This window comes from Simochromis diagramma, unplaced genomic scaffold, assembly GCF_900408965.1.
Source record: "Simochromis diagramma unplaced genomic scaffold, fSimDia1.1 OVJJ01000553.1, whole genome shotgun sequence".
Taxonomy (NCBI): Eukaryota; Metazoa; Chordata; class Actinopteri; order Cichliformes; family Cichlidae; genus Simochromis; species Simochromis diagramma.
Genome location: NW_024387095.1, coordinates 483,066 through 504,237, shown reverse-complemented (window position 1 = coordinate 504,237; position 21,172 = coordinate 483,066). Strand labels below are relative to the sequence as shown.

The 21,172-nt window shown below is 40.8% G+C and overlaps 2 protein-coding genes across 4 annotated transcripts; both read right to left on the bottom strand.

Annotated features, from left to right (window-relative positions):
• Positions 1 to 29: 29 nt before the first annotated feature.
• Positions 30 to 14,763, bottom strand: mccc1 (methylcrotonoyl-CoA carboxylase 1 (alpha)). 2 transcript variants are annotated; one of them, XM_040046474.1, is made up of 19 exons: positions 14,381 to 14,763; positions 13,857 to 13,900; positions 12,605 to 12,744; positions 12,382 to 12,477; positions 12,132 to 12,253; positions 11,891 to 12,038; positions 11,570 to 11,691; positions 9,065 to 9,176; positions 8,763 to 8,844; positions 8,519 to 8,646; positions 8,261 to 8,444; positions 7,878 to 7,987; positions 7,466 to 7,682; positions 7,299 to 7,385; positions 4,561 to 4,610; positions 4,210 to 4,347; positions 3,652 to 3,759; positions 2,107 to 2,178; positions 30 to 2,008 (listed from the first exon to the last, which is right to left on the bottom strand). In XM_040046474.1, exons 1-19 carry the CDS (start codon positions 14,434 to 14,436, stop codon positions 1,877 to 1,879), a joined length of 2,148 nt encoding a protein of 715 aa, XP_039902408.1. In that variant the 5' UTR covers positions 14,437 to 14,763; the 3' UTR covers positions 30 to 1,876. The 2 variants fall into 2 exon arrangements, with proteins under 2 accessions (XP_039902408.1, XP_039902409.1); XM_040046475.1 differs by lacking the exon at positions 14,381 to 14,763 and adding an exon at positions 14,144 to 14,256.
• Positions 14,764 to 14,939: 176 nt separating this feature from the next.
• Positions 14,940 to 20,262, bottom strand: LOC120742942 (lysosome-associated membrane glycoprotein 3). 2 transcript variants are annotated; one of them, XM_040046477.1, is made up of 9 exons: positions 20,155 to 20,262; positions 19,754 to 19,768; positions 19,183 to 19,338; positions 17,572 to 17,688; positions 17,061 to 17,140; positions 16,381 to 16,506; positions 16,129 to 16,201; positions 15,853 to 16,023; positions 14,940 to 15,473 (listed from the first exon to the last, which is right to left on the bottom strand). In XM_040046477.1, the coding sequence occupies exons 3-9, from the start codon at positions 19,268 to 19,270 to the stop codon at positions 15,334 to 15,336; spliced, it is 795 nt and encodes a 264-aa protein (XP_039902411.1). In that variant the 5' UTR covers positions 19,271 to 19,338; positions 19,754 to 19,768; positions 20,155 to 20,262; the 3' UTR covers positions 14,940 to 15,333. The 2 variants fall into 2 exon arrangements, with proteins under 2 accessions (XP_039902411.1, XP_039902412.1); XM_040046478.1 differs by lacking the exons at positions 19,754 to 19,768; positions 20,155 to 20,262 and adding an exon at positions 19,477 to 19,633.
• Between the last annotated feature and the right edge of the window lie 910 nt (positions 20,263 to 21,172).

Sequence of the window (21,172 nt, the reverse complement as noted above, 5' to 3'; positions counted from 1 at the left end):
GCGCATCAGTGACGACACGGGACAGTTTATACTTTAAAAAAAATTTATTACAGAATTTGACTGGTTTATTATTTTACACCTACAAACAATCCAGGAAATGTGTTCATACTGACAGTTTTAGTCTACAAGATCTCAAAGCACACCGGTTAGTGAGAAGAGAGCGATCCACTTCACCGCCGTGTCTGTGGCAGATCACTCCCTCACTGGATTTACGCGGATGCAAACCATCTGTCCGCCAAAATCTCTCCGTGACCGACATTTCATCCTTCAGGAGCTACTCTGAACCGAGAGACAAGTGCGTGCAGAAATGCTGCACATGAGACTGACTCGTCACAGAATGCACTCTGGAGTGCTTGCAGCAGCAGAGTGGAGGGTTAAAGGAGACCTGTGGTTTTTTGTTTTAACTGTGACAGAGAGGTATTGTGAGTGTGAATAATGGAGAGTTTGGAGTCAGTCTGGAAGCACAGAGTGGCCAGATTTTAATTAATAAAAACAACTTGACGCAACCTTTACTGTGCAGCGATGCTCTTTCACCCCTCCCTGAAAAGCCCAGACTAAAGCAAAGAGCCTCTGATCAAAGAGTAATCTGGCTCGAGGAGTGGTAGCTTTTGGTGCCAATTCAGGGAACCGACACATGTTTGATGACTCAGCAGCAACTGTATAAGTCGGCGCTTGTAACAAGCCTCCTCAGAGGAGTTTAAGCCATTAATGAGAAAGCTGTTAATGTGCCCTGACATGAGCTGAACTTGTCAAAGTTAGGAGGGTTTAATCTGCTGCGATGGTGAGAATACGAGAGCAGAAATTCAAGAGAAAAGCTCCTCACTCTCTTGTTGCTACAGTAAGGCGTTTCTTTCCTAAATGTGACCAAAATGCCACTGAGAGCTGTGGACGTAGAGGGAAGAACAACCTGTGAGCAAACATGTTACACGATCAACAGCACTCACCTGCCACCGCCGCTGTCTCCATGTTTGTGATATGGAGACACAGACAGGGATATCGCACCTGATCTGCCTGATGTTCGAAGGTTATTCCCTTCAGGTCTCTGTGGCGTTGCAATCAACCCCCTAGCCTGTGTCTAATGTTCAAACTGCCTTTTTTCCTTCCTCATTCATTAGTTTTCATCTTAATTACAATTAAAGATCAAAAGAAATCCCCAGCAAAGATATTTTTGTGGTAAATAATCAGATACATTTTGAAAATCAACATTTTTTAGAATTACTGATGATTATTCTGTTGTAACCCTACTTTCTTCAAGACTCCTTCAGACAGTACTTGATAGAAAAAAAAGTCTCATTTCTCATCTGAAAATTGTTTAAATACACAAACAGTAAAGAAACTAAAGGCAGGACTCAGTCTAACAGAAAGACAGGATTTCGCCAGGTTTAACCATCACTGCACCTCCGACGAGCCTGATGCCGACCAAAACTGAAAGGAGAGATTATTCACTGACAGCAGAAAGAGAATATGGATCTGCCGATGAAGACGAATCCAGATCAGCTTCTAGTGGAATAAAACACTTGTTTGTTCTCTCTGCGTAAATCACACTTGCTGCACTGCAGACTGTATATTTCCCCGATGGTCATCCACACCCCCACTGCGGTGGTTTCATGCCCCCCGAAACTTTGAGAAATGCTGACACGTAGGCAAGAATTGCTGAGTAAAAAGAGCCGCTGTACATGATAGAAGTTTTAGCAGGAAGACATCCAGCAAACACGCGGCTGCCACATCTGTCTCAGACTGACCCAAACTCTTTGTCGAACAGATGATTTAAATCCTGCGGGAGGCCAAAACTCGCTCACACTGAGTAGCTTTCCATCCAGCTCTTACACGTGCTAGCCCTCTTCTACCTTATAGTGTAACTGTGGCTTTGATGCATTTACTGGCTGCCTCCCTCCGTCTGCTCTTCCTCCTCCACCAGCTCAACCAGAGGAGCGTGGCGGTTGGCCTGAGAGCCCTCGCTGAAGAAAACCTTCTTGATCACACCTGACTTTGGCGCCCGGATCGTATGCTGCAGAGGCAAATACAAGAGGTGACATCATTAGAAACTCAGCAGTGTGTGTCTGTGTGTGTACACCGGCTAAAAGGCAAGAATCATCAGTGCCTCACCTCCATCTTCATGGCTATCATGACCATCAGTGGGTCTCCCACAGTCACCTTATCTCCGGCCTTCACCAGCACCTGGACACAGGGAAAAGCAGCTCGTTCACGAGGGACGTTCATCACAAACCAATACAATAAAACCAAACCAATAATGTTATAATAATAAAAAAAGAAGTAACACACACAGTATTATGACTTCTTCCTTCATGCCTCCTCCACAGTCTCATTGCTCCGGCTGCTAGTGGATTTGAGGGAAGCAGTGATACACCCAGACATGTCCCCATAAATGTAATAAACAAGGCAGAGGGATTTACTATCACTCTCCAGTCATCACCAGTTGCTTAACTTGTTGTTAAGCAGCATTTGCATCTGTCTGAGCAGCGAGTTAACTGGAGGCATGAAGCAGAGACATTTTGTTGTCTGCTGATTTACAGCAGGTGTTAAAAGAAGCTGACAACATTAAGCAAAGTTTATTTGTTACCTTGTTGTGAGTTGAAGAAAAACTGGGGCACCAACTATGATTGTCCTTATTTTCTGCTGTACATGATTACATGCTGATGCTGTTCAAGCAGCAGCCAATCAAAAGAAGCTAAAGCTACTTTTTCAAACAGTGGATGAACTAAAGAGCTATACCAAGGCCCAGAAAGATATATAAGAGCTCCAAACTATGGATCATGCAAAGATATTCTAGCCGAGTCCCAGATAAAAACATACCAAAATAGAAATGTGATTATTTTCCTATCAAAATTGAGCTAAACAGACTGATACTATTCTAACCTTTGTTATACAAAGATTAGAAGTGGGATTACTTACCATCAAGACTAGGAAATATCCACCCTCTGAAGCATGTAAAGCTAATAATAAACAGACTGAACCTTTATGTCTTACAGCTGTCTAATTATAGTAATAAGCCTAAAAGGCACCCGTACAGTAGATGTGGGTCTGTTTTTTAAATACCAGAAAGTACTAAGGTCTAAACCACTTACTGGCTCAACATTTATCCTCACAGCCATGACAGTGGCATCAATCTTTTAGCTAATTATCAGCAAAAAGAACAGAAAAAGGTCAGCATATTTCCTAAAATGCCAAACTTTTGTACCCTGACTGGATGGAGTTTGTGGCCTTAGGCTCCATTAATCAATCAGAATCCTTTATTTATCCCTAAGGAAATTATGTCATGGACTTTGGGTTACTGATGTCAGAATAGTGGCTGTGATTTATGTATTTTTATGTGTCCAGATACAAAATAAAGCTGAAGAACAAAATAAGAGTTGTATGGAATTTTTCATCTGCACTGTGCGTGTCATTTCCACATATTAGGACATCTCGTGTCATACTGGTTCAGCACTGACACATTCAGAGTGGATTGTCTGACTGTAACGTCTAAAATTATATACATAAGCTCTTCAGCTTGAAATTGACTAAGACTGCATAAAGAAACTTTACTGGACAGCTTTTTACCCCCACAAAAAACTATTAAAACTTCAAATTGAACCTTAAAAGTAAACTTTAGAAAAACACGAATATCCTTTACGCAAAAGAAAAAGTCACCTTCTCTATAGTTCCAGTCATGGGGGCCACGGCTCCACCCTGAGCTCCTGAACCGCCAACACCAGCCCGATACTTTGGCACGGGAACAGACACCTGAGAGCTTCCCTCCTGCAGCGCAGAGGTAAAGACGTCAGAAAGTGCAGTGACAGCTCGCTGACAGCTGAGGTGAGAGGACTGAAACAGGTTTTTAATTCCCCCTGATGTCAGACTGTCAGAGTGATGTCAGAGTGGAAACAGAGACAGTTTGCGCGGCGACAGGTGAGACGAAAACATCTTTAAACCTCCAGAAGGAGCTTTTGCATAGGCTAAAAAAAAAAAAAATCAGCTGTAAATAAAACTGCTGAGGTTAAAAAGGCCACTTTTTCCTCCACTTCTGTTTAAGTCACTTTTCTATGTTTGGGAAACATTTAAGCCTTGTTTGGGCCATCAGTCACCAAACATCAAAGAGTTTTGCATAGAAGACACTGCAAGCAACATGATAGATGATGACTTGGATTTCAGTGGTTTTGAGGAATATGCAAAATAGAAATCTGTATACTGTGCATGTCAGATACATACAGTGGAGAACAGGTGCACCGTGTTGTCCAGGATCACAAGTTTAGGGCGGGACTCGACGCCATTGACAGTACAGTGCAGGAACGATGCCCCGCCTTCTATCTCCACCTCCCCTGTGACGTGATTCACCTCGTCACCAATCTAAAAAGAAAGCAGAAGTGATGCATTTGTGGGGAGTAACCTGGGTTTGTTTAAGCACCGACATCCCACATTGTACTACTGTTATTTACAAATTTGGAGAACTTTACTTTTATTGTAAAAAGAAAACTTTTAATAAATACCCAAAATATACAGATTATAAAACAGAATTAAGTATTTGTAGCAACAAAAAAAAAGTTAACTTTCTCAGCTCACCTGCATACTGTAGCTCCCATCCTGGTTGTACATGATGACCACATCAACTTCTAGATGGTAAAAACAAACAAAAAAAAAGTGTTAAAAACAGTCTTGAGATAGAGACGGGAGAGACTGACACAAAGTCTTTAGTTAAATACGTCCCTCAGCTGCTGCTGTCTGCTTTATTTTTAGCTTTTCGGTGACATTTTTCAATAGAAACACTGAATAATGAATACAAGTTCCTTAATAATGTGTCACAGACCAGACAGGCTTTAATTTAATTTTTTACACAATCATTAAATCGGATTATGAGTCAGTCCCAACTGTCCTCGACTACAAATTAACACATTTCTACAATTTCATTCATTCCTGTCGTTCTTTAGATTTAAAACCTCCAAAAACAGTCCAGTGACTAAAACCCATAGCCTGAAGTCACCACACACACATGCTTATACACGTGTATCTGTATCAACTGCATAAAGACGAATCAGAAGCAAAAAGCAAAAAGCGTCACTAATAAAAAAATCACTCTTTTTATATCAGTTTTGTTGATTAGATTTCCATTTACTTGCACACACATTTAAACACAGATCTTTGTTTAATCTAACGATCATAAATAATTGAAAAGCTTAAAAGTTCTGTTAAATAAGGGAAACCGGACAAAGATGTTCATGCTTACATGCCCCCAGTCTGAACCAGTGTGTATCCATGCCCACATGTGGAGCACATATATGCATTTCTGCAAATATAAAATCCAGATCTCTGTTGAGCCAAGAACTAATTAATAACTGTTGTCGATCTTTCCGAGTTGACTTTTAATAACTACTCCTTGACTTTCAGACCCCACTCCTACAAGACTCAAAGAAATTCCACCATTAATTAAATGTGACTAATTTACATTCACCTTTTATGTACCACAGGCCTTTAGGCTGGTAGTAGTTAAACCATTACTTAAAAAGTCATCACGTGATCCAGCTGTGTTAGCTAATTATAGGCCAATGTCCAACCTTCCCTTTATCTCAAAAATCCTTGAAAGAGTAGTTGTCAAGCAGCTAACAGATCATCTGCAGAGGAACGAGTTTCAGTCAGGTTTCAGAGCTCATCACAGCACAGAAGCAGCTTCTTCCTGTGGCCTCTGACAGCAGAAACACCTCAGTGCAGCACTTGACACCTCTGATGACAACATTTTACTAGACTAGTCTAGACTATGCTGTTAGTGTTAAAGGAAACATGCTGCACTGCTTTGAATTGCATCTACAGTAACTACAGTTAGGTTCATAAATATTTGGACAGAGATAACATTTACTAATTTTGGTTCTGTACATCGCAACCAATAATTCAATGGGTTAAACAAAAAGATTGCATAAAAATCTGAGGAACTAAAGCAATTTTTTAACATAATTTCTTTCTTTCAAGGGGCTCAAAAGTAACTGAACAAATTAAATAACTGAAAATAAGTCCTGAACTCATGGACTTCACCAGATGCTTGGTTTCCTCCTTTTTAATACTCTGTCAAGTCTTTACTGCAGCAGCTTTCATTGCAGCTTAATTGATGATGACATAAGGAAGGAATTGCCCACACCTGCCCATGAAATAGCCTTGTGTTCAATTACTTTAAAAAGAGGCACATATTAAGGAGCTGAACTACACTTCATCCAGTTTGAATGTGGATACCCCCAAATGAAAACGGAGAGTCTACATATTATGTCCATGTCTACTGTATAACTATAATTAAAATATGTTTCAGTAAAAGGGGGAAAAAAAACCCTAAACTTGTCAGTGAGTATATGGACCTAAGTGTGCATCACGTCATGTACACAAGGACTCCTCCTGACACACAGAAGTCAGTGAGAAAACACTGCACACATTTGCATTGCTACACAGATGATACCCAGCTTTATCTGCGAAACCTTATTAAAAGAATAATTAAATTACAAGCGTATGTTAAAGACATATTCAGATAAAATTGAGGATACTGTATTTGGCCCCAAATATTTTAGAAACATGATATCCAACCAGAATTTTACTCTGGATGGCTTCTTCTAAAAGAACATAACAGGTAAGAGTACAAACGGGGATTAGAAAGAGGTCAGGTTTCCCCCATATTACCTTTTCTTCACTGGCTCCAAGAAAAATCCACAATTACATTTAAAATCATGTCAATAATCAGGCCCCAGCATATCTTAACAACCGAAGTCCAAGTACCATAGTGTCCAAACAGAGCACTTTGCTCTCAGACTGCAAGCTCACTTGCGGTTCCTAGAGTTTCTAAAAGTACAAAGGGAAGCAGGCACCTGTCCTGTGGACCCAGTCTGTGGAAGACACCCTTTATTTTTAAAATTAGACTCAATCCATTCGTTTTTTAATAAAGCGTACAGTTAGGGCTAGATCAGGTGACCCTGAAGGCTTGCCTTAGTTATGCTGCTACAGGCTCAGACTGCTGGGGGCTAGCTATCAGTCTAGACTCATAATAAATGTAGTGAGACCTTTGAAGGAATCCATTAGGTGGGCTATCACAGATTACTGTCACCAGTTTCACACTGAATAAAAAGTAAAATCACAACCTTCTCCTGACTTACGATGTTAAATAATGTTTAGAAAAGAATTTCTGCAGAACCGACACACACGGTAAGGTTGAGCTTTTCCATATAAAATCTCAGAAATTCATAATCTGACCCTATCAGACATTTGTATTAACCTGCCAGTCATTGCAATTTAATATCTGGCAACAGAGTCACAGTATGGCTGTCACTTACTTTTATCTCCCACCTGTAGTGTCACATTTCTGTTAAACAGGATGTTGTTTCTCCAACCACAGCTAGAGCCAAATGGGGAGAAAGGATCTGGAAAACACAGATGCACAGACTTAGATTTTCAGCTGTAATTTGTCCTGATCCAAACAATATCATCTCCGTCTCCTCACCAGTGGAGCTCTGGGTGAATCCCAGTGTGTGGTTCCTCTCCTGTAGTATCAGGCCGAGGGCTGCCTGACAGATTGTTGCCCCAGAAGGTGCTTTCGGAGTGGGGAAGAGCTCAGCGTAGTGCTGGGGGATGAAGCTGGTGCTCACATTTCCAGCCTCGAACTCTGGGTGGCCCGAAAGATTCAGCAGGAAATCTATGTTGGTGTTTAGTCCTACTATCTGAGGGCACAGACGAACAGACAGGACGCAAAAACATCATTTTCAAGTGTTCGGCACCGATTTTTGAAGCTCGCACATACAGTGGCTATAGGAAAAAAAATTTAAATCCTGTGCTCATTAAAAATAAAAAATAATAAAAAAATTCAGCAGCACGACATGCAAAGCATCATTTAAGAGTGTGCATTTGTATCTTACATTGTACTGTCGTAAACAATACCGCAGCTTTTTTAAGGCAGCAGATCGGTCCTCTCCCCACACCACCAACTTGGCAATCATTGGGTCATAATGTGCCGAGACCTCGTCCCCTGAAACCAAACACAGATAAAAAGCTCCCACCATTTAACTTTATTAGTGCCTTACTGCAACAGATTCCCATTTCTGATGTTGTGGGCCAGTAATATGTGGGGCTCAGCAGTGAGGAGCTCCAGGACAGAGCTAAAGCTTTGGCACCACACTTGAGAGAACTGAGCAATCCACCATCGTTAGGACAACATCTACCCTTAGCATAGAAACTAATACCCTAAAAAAGAAAAATAAATTTATTTTTTACGCCATTTGTATATATAGTTGACTCCTACCTTCTCTGACGCCAGTCTCTATACGTGTATGTTGGTCTGGTGGGGGAGTGGAGAGATGCAGCAGAGGCCCCGCCCCAGGAAGGAAGTCATTATTTGGGTCTTCAGCATAGATACGAGCCTCAAATGAGTGTCCCCTTAGCATTATGTCTTCCTGAAGGAGAGGCAAGCGCTCCCCTGCTGCCACCTGGAAAAGAATTTCACAAATCATTTTGTCACCTCAAAAACATTCTGCTCTCCCCTTCCTCCCTCCTTCCTCACCCTGAGCTGCCACTCCACCAGGTCAGTTCCAGTGATCATCTCAGAGACAGGATGCTCCACCTGCAACCTGGTGTTCATCTCCATGAAATAAAAGTTGTGCTGGGCATCCATAATGAACTCCACCGTACCTGCACAGAGAGACAAACAGAATGATGGCCCTTTTTCTCCCTGCTTGTGCAAAAGCTGTTTTACTGTGAGTCTGGATCACTCTGCTGCGATGAATGCAGGAGAGTGAGTGTTTTACCTGCTCCAACATAGTTGACAGCCTTGGCTGCTCTAACCGCTGCTTCTCCGAGTTTTCTCCTCACTTCAGGGCTTATACCAGGCTGAAAAAAAATGCCACAAAACACAGAAACATGTTCATTTAAGTGGGAAACAAGCTATTATTTACTTCATTAAATGGAAAAACAAGAAGAATTATTTTTCCAGAAATAGCCGATGGACCTATCACGAGGTTAACCTCAGGCCAAGATCATTTCAGTTAGATGTGTTGATCCAAATGTATTCTTTCTCCTTAACTTTGTTCAAACTGTATCACTCACTCACCCCTGGTGCTTCCTCTATGATCTTCTGATGTCTCCTTTGAACGCTGCAGTCCCTCTCAAACAGATAGACGGCATTGCCATGCATGTCCCCAAACACCTGGACCTCCACATGTCTTCAGGACACAGGAATATGATAAGTATAAAAACTTGTCAACATGGAATTTTACTGTTGACACATCATATTCTATAACCACGTAAATTTGTTTTTAAAACTGCAATACTAGGGATGGGTATCGAAATCTGTTCTTGTTGAGAACCGATTCCCACTGTTTCAATTCCTTGGAATTGTTTGCCATTTTTGCAAACGATTCCCTTATCGATTCCAGTCGCCCCGAATGACGTCACCACGTTGCGAGCGTCATTCACCTGGCAGGAAACATGGCGGCTCAAACGCTCAAAAGTTTGGTCATACTTTACGAGAACGGATGACAACAGGGCAACTTGCAATACTTGCAAAGTAGATATTTCATTTAAGGGAGGAAACACTACGAATATGCAAAAGCATTTGCTCACAAAACACACGATAACCTTAAATGAATGTCGTGTTTTTAATTCCGATCCGGACTCGTGAATCTCAACCCAGCAGCAGCGGTAACGTTTGCACGTCCTCTCCCGTTAATGCGGCAGGTAAATAATCAACAACAGTGCATATTATGTTAGCGCGAGCTGCCTTATTACAAAACCTGCCATTACTGTGCATTTAGGCGACCATGATGAGAGAGACAAAGTCTGGCTCAGATGCTGGCAGTTCTCGCTGCAGTCTACCGGTAGCGTCTCCTTTCAGGCCAGGATAGACGAATGTCACCGAGCAGTGACTAAGTTTGTGGTTAAAGGCTTGCACCCATTTGCCACAGCAGATGCCCCGATTTTCAGGTAAGTGAATGTGTTTAATTGTAGGCAGGGACATTACTGGATATTCTTGTGTAATTGCTACAGAATAATTGATGTTATACTTTGTTGTTGCTACAGAAGAATATTTATTTTATTATTTTACATTTACAATTTTTGTTTCCTGGGGACCCCGTGACACCCCATTGAAGAGCCGTAGGCTGTAGATCTCTTAAGATCTCACTGTTGGGCTTGTAAGGCCATGTTACTCGTAAATTTCTATCTTGTTCAAAGAGAAGATATAAAACAAAGTTCTAAGCTGATCAATCTTTAGTGTTCTCCTTTTTAAAAAGAATCGATAAGAGAATCGATAAAGAATCGAATCGTTAAACAGAATCGAAAATGGAATCGGAATCATGAAAATCTTATCAATACCCATCCCTATGCAATACACTACAGAAATCTATGAGAACAGTATATAGCCTCTGCCGACGGCACTTGATACTAATGAAGAAGAACATAGCAGGAAGACAAAACAGGAGGACGGAAGAAAACTTTTTTTTTTTTTTTTAAATGCTTTCACAGTTTAAAAGAATGTGAAAGCATTTCACAGAAAACAAAGTTGAATGCAGACTGCGCAGCTGAGCACGACAGCACTACTGCAGAGCACCAGCATTTAAAACGATGGCACCCTGGAGCTGTGACGTCAACTCTGAATGGGTCAGTTTTGGGGAGTTACACTAGTGCATCTTGTTGATACCTTGTTTATGTGAATGATTGTCCAGTAATCTTTATGTTATCGTGAATATCCCCAATGAGGGACAAAAAAGGATATTTCTATTCTATAATAGCTTATCTGTCGGAAACTCACTGTCTGCTACTTTTTTTTCCCCTCTTCCACCTAACGTTAGGTAGTTAATCTGTGGGTCAATATCAATAATTAATTATGTCTATAAACAGTTGAACAGTGCATCAACCAAGAAACTATGACATACAACCACATTTTTGATTAGTAACTGTCTTTTCTAATTCTGTTTTACTAGTATTAAGCACATGTGCATAGATGAGTTTGTCCTGTGAAGAGGTTCATGCACAGTCATGACAGTCATGTTTAGCCTGGTTATCATCTGCAGCTGGGAACAACATATCAAACATGAGAGCATGTCCAATCATAAATTCATAAACTGAATCATCTCTAAACTCTGAAAACTTCTGATTTCAGACTGAGTAAAAAAATTATTGTGATTTAATTTGAAGCTTTATTCGAACTTATGGACGGAAGACATATTTGTTAAATACTACTAGCAATTTAATTTGCATTCCCAAATATTTTTACTTATTTCATTTTTATTCTGATGGTCCTTTTGAGTAATTTTAAAAACACATTTGATTATTTTCAAATTCATGTTTCCTGGGTCATTATTCTAATTTGCAACAGAGTGATATTTACAGGTGGGTAGACTTGAGCAGGCGGAGCCTAGAACAGGAGGTTTGCCCACAAGAAGTGGAGTTCAGAGTTATTAAAACTGTTGTTGACTAATCGAAGAAGAACTGGCAAATTAGTCGACTACCAAAATCATCTTTAGTTACAGCCCTACCTCTCCGTCACAAAAACAAGACAACATTTTGGCCACACGGTGGTGCTGAAAACTGCCTGGTTAACAGTTAAATGTGTTACCTGGGGTCCTCCACGAACTTCTCGATCAGCATGACATCATCATTGAAGGATTTTCTGGCTTCCCGCCGTGCTGACTCCAACTGCTCCAAGAAGTCAGAGTCTGAGCGTGCAATACGCATGCCCTGCAAAATTTTAAAGACAGGTGAGTTAGGGTGGCAAGAGTTTAAAGACCACTGACTAACTCAAAGCATAACTCTGTTCTGGGCCCAACTTAATGTCAATCTGTCACGGTGTTGACGTGTATCAGCTGATAAAGGCTGGCACTGAGATCAGCTGATCTGCCAGGATTGGACAAAAGCTTGACTTGATGCATCCTCTCACCTTCCCCCCTCCTCCACGAACTGCTTTGATCATCACAGGGTATCCAATCTGGACAGCCTCTGCCTGCAACTTCTCATTAGATTGGTCCTCTCCATGGTAGCCACCTATAATTGGCACGCCAGCAGCTGACATGATATGCTTGGATGTGCTGAAAAACGAAGTAAAATAAAACACATGAGTTGAAACACATGGTTATTATTTATCTTTCCTATAAATTTGGGTTACAGCAAAGAGACCAAACCTTTTAATGCCCATATCTCTGATGGCAGATGAGGGAGGCCCAATAAAGATGATTCCTTCCTGTTTACATGCCTCAGCAAACTCTGTGTTTTCTGACAAAAAACCATAGCCAGGATGGACCGCCTGCAGATACAAAATGTCAGCAGCAAATAAATAGATTTAAAAAGAAAACACAAAAAACGGTTACAACACAGAAATCAGACATAAGTGATTAAAGACGGCTAAATACTATAATGAAAAGAATTCCTTACGTGTGATCCAGATTTTTTGGCCACTTCCAAAACTTTGTCCATAGAGAGGTAACTCTGCTGGGAGGGTGCAGGGCCAATATGGTAGGCTTCATCTGCCTTGAATAATAACAAAGCAAATACAGGTTTAAAAAACAAAAACAAGGTCATATTTTATCAATTAAAGGCAGCTTCAGGAAATTATAAACAACTACTTCTTATAAAGTAAAAGGATCCAGTGTCTCACCATAGCTACATGCATGGAGTGTGTGTCTGCATCACTGTACACCGCCACTGAGCGTACACCCATCTTCTTGGCTGAACGCATCACACGGCATGCAATCTCTCCTCGATTGGCAATCAGCACCTTTTCTATCCTTCTCACCCCTGGAAAAGACAAACATCACTGCTCCAAACAACCTCAGCAAGGTGAAGGACTTGGACGTACAGTGTGTGCAAGTCAGTATTTGTAAAATTGGAACGCGATCAGTTCAGAGATTAATCAAACAAACATGCTGAACACTATCAGCTCCTGAAATGGCTGCATGTTGCTTTTCCCATTCTTCCCTTTCTCTGAGGGGACCAAACATTGCTGCTCTAATGCTGGGGCTTACACTGTGCGGTTTTAGGCCCATTTTGAGCCGATTTTTGAGTCGTGCGACCGTTTTGGTGATCGGACCGATTTTGGCCTTCGTCGTGCGTCGTGTAGTATACGTGGGGTAAAGAGAAGCGATCAACACCTCACGACCAGCTCCCGATCATCGATCGCTCGTGAGCCGCTCACACTGCTCACGCGCAAACACGTAAACGTCGGTGAAAAAGACGGAGCAGCACAGCTGTGCAGCGTGTGATCTGGACACAAGCGATGGAGGCACAACTTGTAGAACTTTGGAAAGCTCATCCGAGCCTTTTCGATGTGGCCTCACAAAATTATCACGACGCAACAACCTTGAAAATAGTTGGATTTACACTGCTGCTCAATCACAGCTGCCTGATCAATGTTTTTCATTAGCAATTTAGCAAAGTTGATGGTGGTGTGCGTGTCTGTGTGAGTGAAAGACAGAGAGGGAGAGCGAGCGACAGAATTTCTGTTATAACCTTCATTTTATGTACGCACAGTGTGAGCACTCAGGTCGCATCAGAGCATCGGGCCATCAGGCGTGTGAGACCCTGCATCGTGACCTATGAACTTCTAACCCCTGCGAGTCAATCGTACAGTTTGAGCAGGAGCTGAATCGCGCGACTGAAAAAAATCGCACACTGTTTGTGCGATAAGTGTGCTGTCAGCTCATTGGTCACAAAGCAGGAGAGGGGCTGGGAATTATGTTTTCAAACAAAGTGTTAATTCCATTAAAAGTTATAGACTACTTTTGAGTCTCACTGTATTACGGGACAAAGTGCGTCCCTTATTAGCTCAATACGGGACGTGTACTTTTGTTTCTAAATACGGGACGATTCCGTTTTTTAAGGGACGGTTGGCAACCCTAATGCTTCCTCACCTCCTGAAACAAGCCTCACGCCTCTCGTGCTCCATGACAGCTTCCTGTGGAGAGACAGAAATAACAACTTCAGCACCACTCGATACTACATAGGCTGAGCTGCTGCTAGAGCAACACAGCAGTGGCACAGGCAGTTCATCACAATACGCATTCAAGAAACACATTGCAGTCAGAAACAAACTCCAAGCTAATTTGAGCTAGTTAGACAGCATGCGAGGTTGCTCCCACAAATATGTTTGTGCTAGCACCATTAGCAACGCTAGCAGACAATTTGCTAGCCATTTAACCTTGGTCCATTCTCATATATATATCAGGACAGAGTCTCGGTGTTGAATGCAAATAACATTTTCTGCAGGTCAGAAGTCGTGTCCACAGGCTTAATGCTAGCGCCGTGTGCTTAGCTCGGAGCATAACATTAGATAGCCTCCCAAATTAACACCTGTAAGCTATCGTTAAAAACGAGTGCGCTAATTGTCGAACCCTCTATAAGACAAAACAGCCCTTCAGTGCTCTTAGGTACTCACTGCGTGAATATCCGCAGGCCCTGCAGAGTTGGGAAACTTAAAATAACTGCAGCCATAGCCACCAGCTGCTGAGGCTAGCTGTGCTAGCTAGGTGAATGAACACCTGGAAAAAAAAAGGTCTCTGTGCTGGACTGGATAAGCCAACAAGAGAAATGTGATCGACTAAACTGTATATCTCAAAACCACAGCGACTCTCCGGTAAATTTCGTTATCATTATTTTTGACCTCTCCAAGGACTCGTAGGGGCGACAGCCAATTAGACGGGAAGGATAAGGAGGCGGTGAATAAGCTGCAGTTATCAAAAGTCGTCAGCAGATGGCAGCATTTCTCTGTCGAAAAGCTTGAGAATTAAAAGTTAACAGGGACTCGAAGTACAAATTTTACTGCATTCAGAACGTTGAATGCATTTTTGTTATGTATCCCTTAAATTATTTCAAGTATTATTTTTAATTTGTGCAGTAAAATACAACATAATGCAATGAGTATTAGTTTGCCCCCCTTTCTTAAGGTTACAAAGTATGATGAATAGAGACTATTTAATAACGATGTTAGTCTGCACTCTCGCTCCCATTTGCTTTTAATAGCATTATTTATAGCTTTCTAGTGCGATTAAAAATATTCCACTCTTAAATTTTGAACAATATTTGTTTTAAACAAATATTGAACATGCAGTGAAAAAAAAAAAATCAATTAAAATTACACAAGACATTAATGAAAGCAACAACAACAAAAGTTAACAAAAAAAAAAAAGACAAAGACAACATTTAAAAAAAAAAAGTTTTATTTATTCAAATTGTAAATATCAGACAAACTGTCTTTGCTGTTAACAGAAGAATGTGACAAGCCAAATGAAGGTTTAGGAAAAGAACAAGTGAAAGAGCAAGTGTATGAACAAGCCAATAGCACCCCCCACCACCACCCCCAGTCCAGTTTCACAGTGAACTCTTCGCCATTCAAATCCGTTCGTATCCATCTCTGCGGCGATCTCTGACCACAAGGAAGCTCATCAAACTGATAAGAATGAGACACACGACGGCTGCCCCGATGATGATGGGAATGATTCTCTTGTTATAGTCAGCCCAGCACTCCACCTCTGAACCATGGAGAGAAACAGAGCAGCAATTATGTGTAGGATTTAAGTAAAATACCCTTTTAAAAAAAAAAAAAAAAAAAATATAATAATAATAATAATAATAATAATAATAATTCTTCTTTTCAATAAGAAATTTAATGTCTAATATTAAACTTTTAACATCTAATGGGATGTCTTTACACACAGTCAGATCATAACAGAGCTCTCATTCTCAAACACGGGAACCTATACTGACCACAAAAAAGGCTGTAAACCTGAAGGGTTGTAAGACGTTGTCCAATTTGTTCATTTTTTCCTGCCTCAACTCTAAAAACCTAACTTTGGGCAGGAGATATTTGGTTTCCATTCATTTGTTGCTGTGAAAGCTACCGGTAGTCACCTTTTCCATACTGTCCTTGAGACAGGTTGAAGGCCTGCATCTGCACAGGAACCAGCTTGATCTTCAGCTCAGACGACATCAAAAGCAGATTCTCAGACTTGCACATGAAGCTTTGACCGTTAGCAGTTTTGAACAGCTTTTCATGGGTCAACACACCTTTGTAAGTCTTGTCTGTTGGGAAGAGGATGAAGCACAAGAGTAGTTAAATTTTCAGTTTATGCTGGGCATCTGAATCACACACCAGCTGTTTGCTGCGTCTTTTCCTTTGGCTCTTACTGGAACAGTCTTTGCAGACAGGCATGGGAGACAAATGTGCATTCATCTCGATGACGTAGAAAACAGTCTTCTCCTGGGGACAAAAACAAAAACATTTGAGCTGATTCATAAACAACAGAACATTACAGCCTCGATGTGAACGTGGATAAGGCAGACCTAAACTGAGTAAAACTGACTATGATGTGAAGAAAGGTATCCACAGCAGGCATGAGGATGACACAGAGTTCACCCAGCAGTGAATGAGTGTTGTACCTTTTTGAATTTGAACTGCAGGCTGGCACCATTGTCTGGCAGTGTGAGAGAGAGAAGAGCCTCTTCTTTGCCACAGTAACCACTGACCCTAACTCTGGATGGGTCCAGGTCAAAATACCAGGTTTTCTGATTTCAAAAGGAGAAAAGTAAAGGCTCAGGATCAGCATTACAAGTCACCATCTCCTCTCACTTCGTTTGATTTCTGCGTTACATTGAGAAAAAAAAAAAAAAAAAAAAAAAAGACAAGCAAATCTTTCCTTCTGTGCTGGGTCACATCTGGATCAGTCAGTGAAAAATTGGAGCGCCTCACAAATGACTTAGAATCAGATGATGTCTGTTAAATATTGTAGCCCAATCAATGTCACGCCCAGTGTCTCAATTTTAATCTATATTATTATAGCATAGAAGGAAAAAAAAAAATGATTACACTGAGGTCAGGTGGAAACGACTTTCAAACTGATTGACTCCCATGTGAAACGATCCAACTGTAACTGAAAAAAATAAATAAGCTGACGGCAGTTGGAAATTTTTGCAGTGAGAAACCAGCTTGTGACACCTCACAAAGACATGCTGATACAAACACACACTTTTTGCAAAAACTGCTGAAAAGCAACAAAATAAAATTCATACTAATACACAAAAAGAAGCATGCCATTGACACCACACACACACACACACACCTTATTTTCAGTGACCAAGAACTCTGCTCCCATGGTAATTCTGATGCAGGGTTTCCCTCCGTCTTTGTTCACATAGTTTCCTGCACCCATATATTAAAAAAAAAAAAAAAGAAAACAACAACATAGTTTTGAACTCAAGCATGCAAAATTATAATGCATGCCACTTTCAAATATTTCAGTTAGTCACCTTTAAAGCCATCACATCTGCATCCTTCTCTGAATAGTAGTCAACAAATGAACATGTACTGTAGGCCATCTGTTTTGCACACTCATGTTTCCCAAATTCTTCACGTATGCACAGTGAACTATGAATCAATATTGCTTGCAATTCTTAGCCTTCAAAATATGAAATTAATCAGCATGACAGACGATCATTTGTGTCAGGTTTAAAGGTTATTTTATCTTCCTTATGTCCCTCTACCTCTTGTCCCATTACACCAGCATCTCTTCGTCTGCTGTAAATGAACAGGGGATTTGGACCATGCATATACATGGAATAAAACAGGTGTACCTGTTTGAGGAGTGGCCTCAGATGGCTGCAGGACCGGCCGGTAGATCTGACCCTTGGAGTGAAGCTCAGACTCCAAAGCAGGCTGGATGGAGCCATTAGTGCTCTGAGAGTGGACACCTGGTAGAAGATCACACCTGTTATTTTCATTGTCTGGTCATACCCTGTTTTGTTTTGTTTTTTTTCTTATCCCTTGCATAAAGTTGTATATAATTTAGAAATGAATAAATAACCAGTGGAAGTCTTCGCAAAATACAACACAGAACCCTCTTTCAGTAAGTACTTACCTGAAAAAGGGGGAAAAAAGAAAGAAACTATGGTCAAATGCATTAAGGGGGGAGTGCAGTAGGTCCACTATCTTGAATGCCCTTCACCCATTAACTCCAGTCCAACACAGCTACTTCTTTATTAACCCAGAGAACCAGAAACGATTGAGCACTCCAGTTATTTGAAACAGTCTGAACCAGTATAGGAGCATAAGTTGGATGAGTCTGAATACTGTTAGTCATGATAATAAGTGGAGCAGTATGGCTCATTTTAAAAGCACAGCTGCAAAGTGCTTTACTGTTCGGATAAAACTTACATTAAAGAAGTCAACATACACTATACACACAAACATGCTTTCAAACATACAGTCATCCATTCATTTGTACTGTGCACATATACTTCTATAGAAAGGTGTGGACACATAATAAGGAAAAGCTAACTTATAAAAATAAGTTTTCAGCTGCCATTTAAAACTGACTAGCCGACAATGGCTGTTCCAAAGTTTAGTAGCTACAACTGCAAAAGCGTGGCCACCCGTGTATTTAAAATAAATGATCGGAGAGGCCAACAAGGTCTGTGGCAGATGCAGGAGTGACAGATGCAGGAGCCTGTCCATGTAGGTCTTACATGGACAAAAAACCCCATCAGCTGATGGGGTTTTTTAATGTTACAGCCAGGGGAGGTTTGAAGCTCTGTAATTCTTGAGTCAGCAGAGCCTTTTACACACTGCATGCCTTAGCGCTCAGCAGCTCTGTGGTTTGTCACTTTACAGCCAAGTTGCTTTGGCTCCCAAACATTCTTAATATTATTATTTAGCATTTTTGGTCTTCATTAATTTCTGAAGTGTTATGCAGGTAAGTGGGGGGGGGGGGGGGGGGGAGGCTGTCTTAATGAGTGTGGTCAACAGTAAAAAAAAAAAAAAAAAAAATTAAAAGTCAAGTAATTTTAAATGAGTCAACAAAAACAGCATTTCAGAAGGTGCAGAATTTAATGACACAGATAATAGTGCATGCAGCATGAGAAGTACTTCTGCTCAGGTCATACCACTCTTTTTTGCTAAAACCACAGAGTGACAAGCGCGACATCTTTGGGACAGCTAAAGACCACTGTGTGGGAGAGGAAACCAGCGCAGTCTCATATATGACGTTTACCACACTACACTCTTGCAACGAAATATTACCATTTAAACAGAAGTGGAAACAGCAGTATCAAAAAGAGTGAGAGTAAAACAATTGAAAATGGAAGAACTTTGGTTTTGACATGTAAATAAAAAACAATCCTGTCAAGTGAGTTTAAGGTCAGCTGTCTGTGGATGGTTGAGCTCCACTTGAATGCTATTAGACTTACCTGGAATGACAGCAGCCAGGAAGAAAAGATACCATCCACCTCGGTGGCCTTTTAGCATCGCAGTTAGAACACAAAAGAGAATAGCCATGCCACTGGATCAGAAGTGCAGCAGCTGTGCCTTGATGTCTAATTGTGAAACTGTTGAACACCTAACACCTAAATGAAGGGTGCAAAGGAAGTGAAGTGACAAAGGGGGTGGGGCAGAGACCGCTGCCTCACTCAGCATTGACACATCTGAAACTTTTGTTTTAAAAAGACAAGTTTTAAAGCCTTCCAGCTGTTAAATGCAAGTACCTTTGTATTTAGTGTTCAGAGAAATCAGGTTTTAAATTCTATGAAAGTGTTCTGTTCAATGAATTCCTAGTTTTTAGGGAAAACATTACTGGTCTAGTGAAAAAGAAAAAGATTACAATTCCCAGTCACATATTAAAGGGAAAAAATGAACCAAGAGAGCAGAAACTCTTTTAAATGTCATAATCATTCTGTTTCCCGCTATTAATTTACATGGCACAGGCTGGCACTAAAGTGTCAGTTACAGGAAAAGGGTCAGGCAACACATGAGCATGCTCACAGGGTAGAGCTGCTCCCCTTAATCACACTTGACATGTATAACTTTTCTTTCTAACAATGACTGCTTCAACAGCGCCACCAATATTTATATCATTAGGCTCATACCTTATAGCTCAATTTACTTTAAGGAGATAGGATTCAGCTGTAGGTGATTGGGGTTGAAAGACTATTTAAACAAGAACACAGAACGACAAAAAAAAATTCATCAGACATTAGTTATGTAACCAGGTTTTTGCATATATTTTGTCTTAGAGCATTATCCAGCATGTCTATGTACATGGCATCACAAAGATGCAATAGGATCTGGATATACTGGGTCCTAGTTCAAGCCAATTCAATAAGTCGAGACAAATTCTTAAAGAGTTGGGAGTCGATCAAATAAATAAATCATCTTGATGTCTCTGGTAAAGCAGGAAAAATAAATGTCCTGTGGAATATTCAGAAGTTTAGCCTGGGAGTCAGATGATGTTTCACTTCTCATCCAGAAAGTTTTTTCAGTTCTAAAACTAAAAAGTGAAGAGCCCCAGGTATTTAATCCCTAGTGGGGATTGTCCCTTAAAAGGGCTGTTAACCCATTATTAATCATGTGCCTCATTACATGAGCCAAGGTGTGAAAAAAGGTCGTTACCACTAGAGGTTTCAGGTGAAAACACTATGAAACCTTGTTGCGCCCTATCATGTGACCTACTCACCGGATAAACAATGTCACTTGGGGTTTTGGGGCCTGGCAAGGGACTGCATTGTAGATGGCTGACAGTTGGTATCGTATGCCACTCTCTCTGTTCAGTGATGGCTTCTTTTACTTCTCTATCAATCCATTTGCCTTCTTGTTCCAAAATCGGAACCGTGGCATCTTTGAAAGAGTGACCTTTATCCTTTAGATGCAGATGTAAACAGAGTCTTGTCCTGTCGAGGTCTTTCTCCAGTGTAGAGGTCTGAGCACGCCTCACTGTACTGCACAGTGGTTGGCTGAAATTGTTTTTAACATGAAAACAGAACAACACTGCCCACAAGCAGCAAGACTGGTGACTGCATTAAAATACGAAATAGGCACTAGACTTTTGAAAATGTCAAAGCACAGCTCACATAATACCTCTTATCAATCATAAACTTAATGTGTTGTCATTTTGCGCCAGCTCAGGTTTCTCAAAACCTGAGATGTCCTTCTCTGAGCTTTCGCCTTCCTTTTTAATCAAAAAGCTCGACTGTGGGAAGTTAATTTTTAAAATGATGTTCAGAAAATAGAAATTTTACAAGAAATCCACAATAAAATAAAAAATATCATTGCATTACATCACTTTCTGTTATTTAGCAAGATCTGATGTCCAGAAGCAACAGAGGATAAAAGGAGGAAAAATGTATGTAGCATGTTTCTTTCATCCATAGCACTTAAATAACCTAAGGTTATTATTAAAGGAAC